Source organism: Patiria miniata, unplaced genomic scaffold, assembly GCF_015706575.1.
Source record: "Patiria miniata isolate m_02_andy unplaced genomic scaffold, ASM1570657v1 HiC_scaffold_1, whole genome shotgun sequence".
In the NCBI taxonomy this organism is placed as follows: Eukaryota; Metazoa; Echinodermata; class Asteroidea; order Valvatida; family Asterinidae; genus Patiria; species Patiria miniata.
In genome coordinates this window covers 7390190-7403743 of record NW_024037047.1, presented here as the reverse complement: position 1 = coordinate 7403743, position 13554 = coordinate 7390190, and the positions used below count along the sequence as shown (strand labels likewise).

Below are 13554 nucleotides of genomic sequence, written 5' to 3'. Positions count from 1 at the left end.
CGTCTTCAATGGACAATCTCATGCTCTTTCTTTTCTCTTGTACAGATTGATTATTTTTGTTTATTATATTCGGTATATATCGATGTTGTTATTTTCCTAATGTACTCACTTTCTTTAATTATCGATGTATTTTCCAAAAGGAGTATGGAATAAATGTCTTCTTGAATTGAATTGAATTGTAATTATTTCTGCTATCGTATTTTTGGCTACAAAATATAATGACAATTTTGCTGTTACTTCACCCAGGGTTCGACATTAACTATTTTTTCACTAGCCAGCCAGGCTACTGAAACAGACTCTTAACTAGCCCGCGGGTATTTCCCCTGGCCGGCATGTTTTTCTTTTATAGAGTGTCTCATGAACAACAATGTGCGCACATGTAAACGTGTATCCTGAGCCAATGTTACATCTAATAATTTAACCCTAAACATTTAATAAAATTAGCCACACATTGATACAGGTTTGCTTTCTGATATTTAATGATTTATTTCTTCCTGCCCTTTCATCTTTGCCGTAGCTCAATAATATTTGACTCGCCAGCCGGCTAACGGGCTACCGCTAAAGTCGAACCCTGCTAGCTTTACCTTTTATTTTCAAGGTCACTAATCGGCAATTGGCTGTTTAAAGGTAGAGTATCATTTGCAGTTAGCTATCAAAAAAGTAACTGACGATTAGTATTGTTTAAAGGAGCAATGGCACTAAACTCCCTGTGAAATTATTCCTCCTGGCACGCAGTTATTTAGCAGAAAACGAAAACAATTAAAGAATTTTGTTTCTAAAGATGCCTCTCTAGACACATTTTTGGAAATGTCCGTTTAAAGTCGGTGAAGCTGTGAATGGGTGCGCCCGCCCAAGCGTTGACACGACGAACACACGCGCGCGGTTGCTATAATTCGTAGGTTCAGTGCGTTACATCGCGTACGTAGCTGCTATCGGCTGAATGAGAACGTGTCCCGGACGCTGATTTCGGGCGCAATTCAAAAATGACTCAGCAACTTTTGAAATGAAATCGAGATCCTAGAATATTGTTTTCTCGGAATATACAGCATTCACTGAGCTAAAATTTCACCTGGTTGGTTGTTGTTAAGCATCTTTCTTTATATTTTGAGCACTGATGTTGCTTCAAACGAAAACAAAATGCACACATGACAAAATGATGTACTCTACCTTTAACTCGGCGCGGCGAACTTCCCCGTAGCTGAAAAGTGAAAACAAATGTTGTGAAAGATAAAAAGGGCACTAGGTCCTGAAATCCTCGAAAATTTTATGTTTTGGATTGTTTACTTATCCATTTTCAAGCATCTGGTTGAAAGGAAACCAACCTAAAGTCATACCGTTCCTGAGAAAATACGAAAAAAAAATCCGGTTGTTGTCAATGTAAGATATACACCTCGTGTCATGTGCCCGGCTACACAACAGCACCGTGCGTGATCGCGAACAGCTAGCGGCGACCAATCACCAATGCACAAAATAAGGTTTCTTACACGTCCGCAAAAGGTGAACACTTTACGGATGAAATCACAACTAGCACCCAAACAGCTCGACTTTTTGGGGTCGCAAAAGTGGAGCCCGAAAGTCGTTCTCGCACGCATAATACGGGAATAACACAAAAACGCCCAGTTTTTAAAGGATAGCTGTGTGGATGTTTATATCCTACTTTTAGATGTTCTTTCCGATTGACACCATTTCGTTCAAAGCGCGTTTTGTATCCCAATTGGGCTGTTCCAGGACGCAGTGTCCCTTTAACCGTAAAATGATCTACCCGCTATAATGTGATCCCTGGACTTTGAACTTCCTATGGTTTTCAATGATTTTCTCATCACTTTCGTAGCTTACAATCAATATTAGGAACAGTAATTATGCGGACTATAGGAACGCATCGAGCCCAAATCGCTCGATACGTTCAAAGTCAAACATAATCACGATTCCCATTGGATTGGTCGCAGGTGGGAAAAACAATTCAAAGTCCAGGGGTCATATTAACGCGTAGATTGTTATATCTAGGCAAGTGAAGTACACGGCTTAGTCCGTTTTTAGCTGTAGTGATCTTTGCTACCTTCTACAGTAGTTGGGATTACTCCACAATTGTCTCCCGCAACAAACCAAGGCTTCGACTATTTTATTATTTAAGGCAATCAATTGCTTGGATCGAAAAGTCGTATCGTAATTCGATTTATTAAAAGTGCATGTATGGTGTGTCCATGAACTTGCCGCGTTGTATTACAGACGCTTCAAGGGAGGAAAGCCTGCACTTCTTCGACAGCTCAGTAAAAACTAACACTCTTGACTTGAGAATTTGACATTGGTCGTGCGTATAATTATTACGATGTCGCTGAGCAGACAGAAAAGACGTCTCGTGGCATGTTTGATCCTTTGTTGCTGCTCTGTCCTTGTTGGTAAGTATGTATAGGTTTGACTGTACATTTCCCATAGGCACCTGTTCTGTACAGCCTAACAGCCTACAGGTTGTCCAATTGTGAAATATCTAGTTTTGGTATCGTGGCTGACGGAATGCCTTTGCAACTACTAAGCAAACGAATTGGTATGCACAATAATGTTATCAATTTTAAGATAAATTAAAGGTATGTAAGATCATATTTGTTTCATGCATTTTGGTCATTTTCCAATAATGACACCACTCAAGATCAAAAGAAGATACTAAAAACTAACCTGTTAAAGTCACAACTCGATGGATATTACACCTTTAAACCCCTCCTCTCCCCAAAAAAGAAGTGAAACACCATGCACAACCTTTTTTATCACGAAATACGATTACATCTACAGCACTCTCTAGTTTCAGAAATCAGTCAGTTGACTGATCGTTGGAAATTACCTACATTTCTTAATTTCTTCTAACTGACAGCAAGCCATTCGGATAATGTCACGGGGTGCTTAGTACCAGTATAATCTTTAATCAAAGTAAGCTTTTTGATAATAATTCGGTAGGTTTCAATGCAAATTGTCGTATAATTATGCATTTAAGCCAGGATGGACTTTTTGGTATATTCTAATACTTTTTCATTTGTAAAAACGTATTTCTTGTATTAAAGACATTTGAATTGGAGTCGCGTATTCTCTAACCTCCATCAAGATCGTAAACAAAATCACTCCAAAAATGATACTATAGCTTGTCTACATTTTGTCGCTCCCCTCTTAGCTCTCAAGGAATGAGTTTCGATATAAAGTCTCTCATTACAGCCATGTTCTCCAAAAGCATAAGTGAAGTACAAGTCAGTATGTCTCAAGTCGAGTGACAAACTGTTCATTTTCCGTTCCCTGCTGCTCATTACCAATTTGTGATTCGACGTATCATGATTGAGCTGTGATTGGCTTGTTTTTCACTTGAATACACATCTGTTAGATTAGTAAGTTGAAAGATATCCGTCTTCCAAGTCAGCAAGTTAAGTAACAGCCCCCAATCATTTGACGAATATATGAAATCAAGGTGTTTTTCCTTTCTTTCAGGATACGTGGCTTTTCACTCATCGAGCAAACAACAATTGCAGCAACGTCCCTACCCACAAGTCGTCGTCGACAAGTCATGGGTGTCGTCTGGTGCCGTCATAGAACTCGGCAGTGAACAAGGAACCAACGCAAACTCCACACTTTCTTCTGGCAAGATCGACAACGGTCCACAAATCATCAAAAGAAAACTAGTAGGTAATGCTACCACGGGAAAAATGGGAAATGCGTCCGTGCAGGGATCGACAGTTATCAGTGCATCTTCGACAACTTCCTTGTTTTGCAGCCCGGCTGACATTGAGAGACGATCGGCCACAGTCGTGCTAACCACGACCAACGCTGGCTACCTGGACGTGACGGAAAACATGCTGGAGAGCATCAAGCGGACCCGGGCCTGCCCCAACATCACGGTCATTGCCGAAGACGAGCCGTCTTATCAACGCCTGACCCAGAGAATCCAATCCCAACCGGGACTCCACGTCCAGAGATCACCCTTAGGTGCCACTGAATCGAAGAGCCTAAAGCTACACTCGCCAGACTACAATCGACTTGTAAGTCGTCGTCCGTGGTACGTTCTCAAGCTCCTCGAGAAAGGTTACGATGTCCTCTTCGTCGACTCAGATACCTTTTGGTTCAGAGACCCATTCAAAGACTTTCAAGGGGATTTCGACATCGCTATGCATAACGAGAAAGTAGACGTAGCAGCCTTCTGTGACGGTTTTGCCTACTACCGACCAACGGAGAATAGCATACGTTTCGTTACGGAATGGGTGCATTCGTTGGACAAAAACAAACATTCCGCGGACCAGATAATTATGAACCAGTTGATATCGAGGAAGCTCTTCCCGAGGCTGAAAATAAAGACACTTAATGAGACCAACTACCCGGACGGGAAGAAGTATTTTTGACAAGCGGGATGGAGAGAGGCGCACAGTGACACGACCGTTTTGCATCTGACTTTCGTCTTGAACCACGATGCGAAAGTGGCGAAATTGAAAGAATTCGGTTTTTGGCTAATATGAACGCAGTTGCCGTGGTTGGCAACGAATTTTGCCAGAACTTGCATTAAGTAATAGAGAAGCATTTTTAATACAAGTCTTTGGTAGAATATGTTGGTTATTTTGTATATTAAACAATCCAATGGCAATGTTTTGGAAACATTATTTTAGCTATTGTTTGATTTTACAACGCTGACCTTCCATAGTTTGCCAATCCTTGATTGTCAAAAAGTCCGAATAACGGTTGGCAAAGAAAGATCGATACAGCAATGAAAAAGGATTATTGCATGATTTCTCGTCAGGAAAGGAGTCATGTTTAAGACACGTGGATGGGGAAAGTTTGCCCTCTCATTTGTCCTAGCACACCCCCGTTTCAGTTCATGTCAGTCGGTCAGTCATCAGTCGGGGAGTCGGGGAGTCGGGGAGTCAGTCAGTTGGGGAGTCGGGGAGTCAGTCGGGGAGTCAGTCAGTCAGTCAGTCGACTCAAACAGGCGTGGCTTGAGACGAGCACCATGCCTGATAACCGTTTAAGACACATGAAAGGGGAAAGTTTGCCCTCTCGTTTGTCCTAGCACACCCCGTTTCAGTTCATGTCAGTTGGGGAGTCAGTCGGGGAGTCAGTCAGTCAGTCAGTCGACTCAAACAGGCGTGGCTTGAGACGAGCACCATGCCTGACATAACACACGTCATGCTCGCCCATACAGCTGGTCAGCTCTTTCTTTGTGTCAACTTCTGCGTCTTCCATCGGGACCTTGACCATGGTCTTCGCTGGTCTCCCCCAGGACGGCTTGCCGTGAGAGGCCTCGACCTTGTTTACTGGCAGCTCAGGATGCCGGTAGCAGTGACCAGCGAGGCGCATTCTCCGCTCCTGGATCTTGATGGACACCCTGGGGAAGATCACCATACAGCTCCTTGTGGGTTGTGTACGTCCTCCAGCTGACATTAAGGACAGCTCGGATCATCCTTGTATAGTACCCATCAAGGGACTTGACTAAGGACCTAGTGAGGGTCCATGCCTCGCACCCGTAGAGGAGAATGGTTTCGATGGTGGCGTGGAAGAACCTTCAGTTCCTGTCAGTGCCCTTTTAAACCAAACAAATGACGTAGGGCTTCTGCACAGAAAAATCCACAGATTACCAATGAAACAGACATTCGCGTTTGTTGCGTTATTTTCAAACGCAGGGTGATCGGGCTCGCAACTATGTCATTGGACATTGTACAGTTAAGCTGTGAATAGTTATGTCAAACAGAAAAAGAATCACGAAATTCAGCCTTTCCAGTTGAACCACTTCTTTTAATCTGAAAATATAATGCATCTTAAATTGGGGTTTGATAAATTTCAGTATGCATTTTATGTACACGTACACCTTATTTACGGTGTGGTGACGTCATATACATGTTGTTCTTGAGACCCTCACTTCCTATATGACCCAAGACAGTGTATAGTCTTCATACAATGGAAATAACGACCAAATGCCGGTGTCACATGAAAATCCGACTCCTATAAAAATCGGACCCCTTTTCCCTATTGTTGGTTAATCCCTCTCACGTGACCGGTCACTTTCCTAATTACCATACTTACGCATGCGCGTTATTACCAATGAGTCCGAATTTCATAGAAACGTAAATTCACGCTACACCGGAAAGTTTTACAATTGATATCTGATGGCCTTCCAGAGGTCAATGACCTTTGTATTAACCGCAGTATACTTTATTTATAGTTATTTATACGATTTACCCCTTAAACCTCAACTTTTTCAAAACCCATGTCATAATGTTAAGTGGCTCATTTTATGAAAAGAATTTCATATGTAGGGAATTGTATATCTAACCTCTGATGGCCTTCAAGGGGTCAATGAACTTTGCGTATCCTATTTATAGATAATAAGAGGATTAACAATTCAAAACACCACTTTTTTATTACCCATATCTTAATTTTGGGTATTGTTGCCGTGATATGAATATTCACATATGTTGACATTTCATATTTGACCTCTGATGGCCTTTGCGAGGTCAACGAACTTTGTATACTCTGATTGCCGTTATTTATCATGTTTAATCTTCAAAATGCCACTTTTGTTCCAAAAAGTTAAAGTACAAACAAAAGAGGGACAATAGGGGTGCCCGATTGCAGGCAAATACACATGTATGTGTGAATATGTCAGCAATTTTAATTGACCTTATCAAAATCAGTGTGACTACAAAAAATAAATAAATAATACAAAAATATTAAATTTATATGACACCCCCCTGCTGTGACACTAAAAAAATATGACAATTATACTGGTAATAATGTCCACCTGTGCACAACATTCGCACAGAGCCAGCTGGGTCACGGGGTATTTGTATACTATTCTATAGTGTTCACGATCTTCGGATCAAGTTGAACAGCACTCCCATTGAAAGTATGGTACGAGCCCATCCCCAACACACACACAGGCACCCACCCACGCACACGAGCGTAGCTGACGACAACACCACCAATACTAAAATTTGTATCCTTGTGGATACAAGTGACTTCTTTGTTCTCGTCTACTAAAGTTTTCGAGTTTGAAAGTACAATTTCAAAATGCTCTTATTTTAACCAGAATTAATTTCCTTGGCTGATATTCGGACTTAGTATCCCCTTTCTAAAACTCTACCATTTGCGATGGATCCACATACCTTAGAAATTCCTAGTTGTTGAGTAAAACCCATATATCTATTTCGGGAAAACCTTGTGGAGACGTATTCATCTATAGAAATTGCACTGTGGAAACCGCATACAATCTTTTGTTGCCTATTGTACACACCGTCTCCAGAGGGTACGGTCAGGGGACATGCATGCATGGTGTCATACAATCGTAAGTACAGACTGGTCTGCTTAACAATAGTCAGCCATGCATGAACGGGAACAAAAACTTCAACGCTCGTCAATCGCAGGCGCAGTTCAGGGTATTACACGGCCAAACCAGAGTGGCAGATAGAGTGTACATATCTGTCTTATATTTCATGTCACTTGTTAGTAGATTGACGATAGAGTGAACCATGTCCTTTAAGAGGTCACATACCTTCGCCTTTACCTTAGTGTCCGGTTGCTGCTTGCTGGTGTATGTTGGTGAGTACATGTACTTCACAAGTTTTCAATGTGCAGAAGTTGGACTTGACAAGAGTTGTAACTTTGTTATTCATCTTTGTCATTTACTATTATATTTTGTTTATCTACTATTAGGTTACGTACTTTATTTGTGTTCATTATAGGAGTTATGAAATAAAAACTTAATTGAAATTGAAATAGAACTCTGTGCAGAGGCGCAGTGGGGTCTAAGCCGGGGACCGAACGCAAATGCAACAATTATTTCATTAAGTAACATCGTCATTTTGTTTTCATTGCAAAATCAATCTTAGCCAAACTCCATTAAAATGTGTATGTTATGAAAGGAATAACCATACAACAAGGGCAATTGTGCTCACTGAATTAAAAAAGCAAAAAAGCCAAAAAAATCAAGTGCCCTTTCCTGACGTAAGATCATCGTACGATACTAAAAATCTTAGTTCATTGACAAAATGGACTGACCGAATTTAATTTTATTATTATTACTAATCATATCTGGTAATGAAACCACGGAGATCCTCAAAATCACCCCAGCAACCGATTTCACGAAGCGCTGCGACGCGTCGCAACTCGAGTTACGACGTGTAACACGTCGCAACTCGCGACGCGTCGTATCTTCCATTTCACGAAAGTTGCGATGTGTTGAACGCTTCGTAAGTTCCTTGACAACGGCTTAAAACACGTCGCAAGTTACGACGTGTCTAGTGGTCGTCGCGAAATAAGAAGAGTCATTTCAAAGCCAGTTTTATGCCACAAACATTACATTAACGAGATTATAATACCGAGGCAATGTGTGTAAAGTTGTAAATAGAAAATTCATTGAATAATTATGACTTAGACCGGAATATTGGAGTTGAAATTTCAAAGTAGCTATACAGTCCAATGAGAGCTTGTTTTTCTTCAAAATTGCATCGCACGGCCGCCATTTTGTTTTACGTTTTAACAAATTTCGAGCTGAGATCCGACGACTCTTTGTTGAATATCAGACGACTATTTACTGTACGCTGACTAAAGACATAAAACAGTCACCGAGTTGTGCTATAAATACACATACGACGCGTCGCACTTACGACGTGTTTAGTGAAATGGATCGCAGGACGCGTCGCAGCTGCGACGCATCGTAGAGATACGACGCGTCGCAGCGCTGCGATGCATCGTAAGTTACGAAGAGTTTGGTGAAATCGGGTGCAGGCACATGTAGCTCGCAAGCCTGAAGAAACCTGTAGAGAGGAGACAATGAGAAGATAAACAGTTTTAGTGGTGGGCGGAAAACCGTAGAATGATATTCTAGGGAAATCCAGCAGAATCAGGCAGGGACTGAAAACCCAATCCACATATTGGCCCAGGCGGGTATCGAATCCGGGTCACAGCGGTGGAAGGTGAGGAAAGTACCGCTACGCCAACCTGACTTTTAGTTTGCAATCGGTTTCATATACGAGATTAGGAATTACTTTGCAGAGCGACAATTTGGGATCATACCACAATAGTCAGGTGGCTTAGACCCAATTTTTGACAAGATCGTGACCGACTGGTCCAAAGCACCAAACTTAGCAGATATATTTGTATAGCCTTAGAGAAGATATTTAGAAGGGGTGACACCCGAAATTCTTTTGGGAAGGGTGCTTAATTTGCATAAATCGTTAATCCCTATCGTGTAATATATTTATTCCCATATTTAAGTACGTTATTATTTTTTTTTACTTTTTGAAAAGTATATTTTTGGTGATTCTACTTACACATCCTTACTTCAATAACATTTTCTAAAGCACTTAAGACTGACTGGATAATTATGAGGACCTAGTAACGATCCAAAATGGCTACTTTTTTACTCTAAACTTGCGCGCATTAATCTTGTCTCTAGATATCATCAAGTAGTCTTGCCAAACCCTAGTATTGATGAGCTTCAAATTCACGAAGTTGCTTACTGGCTTCGCGTAATTTTTAGCCCAATTTACGGACACCTCATTTTCCCCCCTTTTTGTTTTTGTGGGCTAAATATCAAGATGATATAATTTTCCACATGATTTTCCCATTTATTTTTGTTAGGATAACTGTGTCATTAAGTAATTTTGTGAATTTAAAGGTCATCAATACCGAGGTTTGGCAAGACTACTTGGTGATATCCGAGGGAAAAGGAAATGCGCGCAACTTTAGGGTATAATGGTAGCCATTTTGGATCTTTGTTATGTCCTCATAATCTTCAAGTCTCCGATATTCTTTAGAAAATGTAATTTAAGTAATGATATGTAAGTAAAATCCCCAAAATATACTTTTCAAAAAATATGATAATTAAACATCTACCCAAATATGGGAATAAATATATTACACGGCAGGGATTAACGCTTTATGCAAATTAGGCACTCTTCCCAAAAGAATTTCAGGTGTACCTCCTTCTAAATATCTTCTCTGGGGCTATAAGAATCTATCTGCCAAGTTTGGTGCTATGGACCAGTCGGTCACGATTCCAATCGTATGCCAACTGACTACAAGAGGATGTAAGTCAAAACGTATTACCGGTATACAGGGTGAGTAAAAAAAACACCCGAAACCCAAATGCTTGGACTGTTGTTTTAGTGAAATTATGCGTTGAGCGCTTTCAAAATATAGGATATGAGAGCCCAATTCGTAAGCTTTCTTTTAGTACAAGAATCATTCAAATCACTTATGTCCTTTGCAAGTTACGGAATTTTAAACACAACCACTACTGAAAGTTCTGTCCGCGGATCACAAAAAAGTGTGCGTTCTTGCAGCAAAACGAAAACAATGTACACACACATCCCTATGTGATTTGTTTTCGTTTTGCTGAAACAATAGGCCCCCCAAAAAAGTCTCCGGTTTCTGGTATGGAGCTTGCCCAAAAAGTGGTGCGGCGACGCGGCTTTTTTTTTTTTTTTACCTGATTGTTTTGCCTCAAATGTCGGCTGATGACTGCAAATAGTGCCCGACTAGACTTAGTGCAAATACATGGGAGTCCAGAGAGGCCACATAAAGCTTATTCTCGATCATAACCCCATCTAAAAACACGTTAAAATTGTGCAGCAGCAGGATTCCAGTCAAACCAGTGAATTTGGCGGTTTTGAGACATCATCTTTCATTGAAAAAAAAACTTTTTCATTTTGCCGACGCGCATGGCTACGGCGACGCGCGCGCATACCAGAAACCGGAGACTTTTTTTTTTTGGCCATACTTGCCTTTTTGTGATCTGCGGACATAACTTTAAAACGGTGGTTGTGTTTAAAATTCCGTAACTTGTAAATTACATAAGTGATTTGAATGATTCTTGTATTAAAAAAAACCTTATGAATTGGGCTTTCATATACTATACTTTGAAAGTGCTACATGCAGCACTTCACAAAAACTATGGGCCCGACATGTGGGTTTCGCTTTTTTACTCACCCTGTGTAGTGAACATTTTGAAAGGAAGAGCTTTCAACAGAAACCATGCATTTGAACATTTTTTTAAAGTACATTAACTGAGCTGCAATTAAACATAACTATGCTTCATTTATAACATCGTTCCTTGAATCGGCAACAATATTGTAACGGCGGTCCCAGTCAGCCGGCAGGGGGCCGCTAGCACGGCTCCACCGTGGAAAAGGGATCGACACAAGGGATCGGATTGTTACAATATGTCTCTTTTTTAGTTGCAAATGGTGTCCAAAATGAGCCACCCCATTTCAAATAAATCGGCCCCAGGGCGCAATATCTTTCATAAAATAATTTGCCTTGTGAATTTTGAAAGCCTGACGTTTGATTTCCTCCTTTCAAGATGGTATAATCCATTAGAAGTCACTATTTTCCTCTTCAGTTTTCTATCTCGAGCTGATGGGCAATCACAGGGAGCTAAACGACATAGAAGGCTTGAGCTTACGCAGCAGGTTGACCGTTCCCAGACCTGCTGCTGGCGTTAGTGCATCGTTGGCGGGGCACGCGGTGATACCGAGCAGCAACAACTCATGGTCTGCAAACAGTGCATGCACCCAGGCCGACATTGAGAGACGATCGGCCACAGTCGTGCTAACCACGACCAACGCTGGCTACCTGGACGTGACGGAAAACATGCTGGAGAGCATCAAGCGGACACGGGCCTGCCCCAACATCACGGTCATTGCCGAAGATGAGCCGTCTTATCAACGCCTGACCCAGAGAATCCAATCCCAACCGGGACTCCACGTCCAGAGATCACCCTTAGTTGCCACTGTATGGAAGAGCACAAAGCTGCACTCGCGAGACTTCAATCGACTTGTACGTCGTCGCCCGCAGTACATTCTTAACCTCCTCAAGAAAGGCTACGATGTCCTCTTCCTCGACTCAGATAACGTTTGGTTTAAAGACCCATTCAAGGACTTTCAAGAGAGCTTTGATATCGCTATGCACAACCAGCAAGTAAACATAGCAGAGTTCTGTGTTGGTTTTGCCTACTACCGACCAACGGAGAATACTTTACGTCTTGTTACGGAATGGTTGCGTTTGTTGGACAAGAAAAAACACCCAAAAACCGGTGAACAAACAACCATGAACAAGTTAATCTCGAGGAAGCTAATCCCGAAGCTGAAAATAAAGACACTTAATGAGACCAACTACCCGGATGGGAAGAAGTATTTTCGACAAGCGGGTTGGAGAGAGGCGCACAGTGACACGACCGTTTTGCATCTGAGTTTCATTTTCGGCCACGATGCGAAAGTGGCGAAATTGAAAGAATTCGGTTTTTGGTTCATATGAACGCACGGTTATGTACATATTTTGTGTCTAATTGTCCATAAGTGAAAAGGTATTGAAACTTAATTAACTTTTCCCATAGAATTAATGTACCACATGGGACTTTTTCACCATGGGGTTTTCCCATGGCTTGTTTCAGAATATATACCTTATTATATTTTCCCAGTACCTTTCCATAACAGCAACCAATATCTGCAGTGTGGTTTTATCCCATGTCGACCGACCACCGTTGGAAAAACCTAGCTATTGTTCAACTACTGCTCCAAATTTACAATTTTTTCAGTCCACATTTTGTTTGCTATTGGTTACATGTTCATGAACGGGTGCAGGTCAGCTAGACTGGTTCCCTTACCTTACAATTTCCCGACATCTATAAATTGATCCATTTTATCTTTAGTGGAGTCAGGGAACCAGACTACTTAAACATTTTTGTTTTTCTTGGTTTTTCAAGCATTTTCGAACACGAAACTTCAAACATGTCAGTTAAACAATATTTGATCTATTATACTAACCCCTCAAATAGTTCATTTCTGAAAATTACAACAAAAGCCAACGATGTACATTCCCTTTAAATTGATCAAGTCTTAAGATCGAATGTTATGTATTAGTTACATAAACATTGATTGTATAGTTAATAAAAAGTACCCCTGATGAGAATCTCAGGGTAACATCTTTCAGTTCTCCTGTTTTCTTTTGTGTTTTTTTTTGGGGGGGGGCGGAAGGTTTATCGAAAAGACAAATGGCCATAATTGAACTTTTTCAGCAGATGCGGACTTTCCCCTCTTTTCAATAGCAGTGACGCAGAATTTTATAAAGGGATTACATGTATATACATGTACCAGATCAGTCGAAGCATCTTATTGAAAAATCCACCCAAAAATGATTTCAAGCTCTCAAACATGACTTAGGTTGATTTTACTTTTGATTACACTTTTTGCAATAACTACAAATACGGTTTTGGTATTTTTTATTCCAGGCACAATGTGGTTTAAGTGTCACCAAAAGAAATGCAAATAAAATGTAATCTAATTTTATATCATGTATTTATTTATTTTTGTGTGGTGGGGGGGGGGGGGGCAATTTAAACCTGCACAGTTTGTACCCACACAAGAAGAATGGTATTAAGATGACATAAGTTTGTTCAATCTACTGAATGAGCAGTACTCGTTTATTTCAACTGACCGATCACAGACCGATTACATGATTGTTGTGTAACATGTCAAGAGCCTCATCAAATTGAAGGACCCACTTTCTGTTTGCAATCTTTTTAAAGAGAAAATG

General features: G+C 40.9%; 2 protein-coding genes across 2 annotated transcripts; both read left to right on the top strand.

Annotated features, from left to right (window-relative positions):
• Positions 1-3262: 3262 nt before the first annotated feature.
• Positions 3263-4861, top strand: LOC119729317 (UDP-D-xylose:L-fucose alpha-1,3-D-xylosyltransferase 3-like). Its single transcript, XM_038202279.1, has one exon. The coding sequence runs from the start codon at positions 3435-3437 to the stop codon at positions 4368-4370; it is 936 nt and encodes a 311-aa protein (XP_038058207.1). The 5' UTR covers positions 3263-3434; the 3' UTR covers positions 4371-4861.
• A 2450-nt stretch (positions 4862-7311) lies between these two features.
• LOC119721377 (UDP-D-xylose:L-fucose alpha-1,3-D-xylosyltransferase 3-like) lies at positions 7312-12591 on the top strand. The gene is made up of 2 exons (XM_038191441.1): positions 7312-7557; positions 11363-12591. Exons 1-2 carry the CDS (start codon positions 7488-7490, stop codon positions 12274-12276), a joined length of 984 nt encoding a protein of 327 aa, XP_038047369.1. The 5' UTR covers positions 7312-7487; the 3' UTR covers positions 12277-12591.
• The last annotated feature ends 963 nt before the right edge of the window (positions 12592-13554 follow it).

Bases quoted from the DNA above. Each gene is read 5' to 3' on its own strand.
- LOC119729317 (XM_038202279.1), top strand. From the start codon at position 3,435: ATGAAATCAAGGTGTTTTTCCTTTCTTTCAGGATACGTGGCTTTTCAC.
- LOC119721377 (XM_038191441.1), top strand. From the start codon at position 7,488: ATGTCCTTTAAGAGGTCACATACCTTCGCCTTTACCTTAGTGTCCGGT. The intron at 7,558-11,362 runs GTGAGTACATGT...TTTCCTCTTCAG, and splicing joins CTGCTTGCTGGTGTATGTTG to TTTTCTATCTCGAGCTGATG.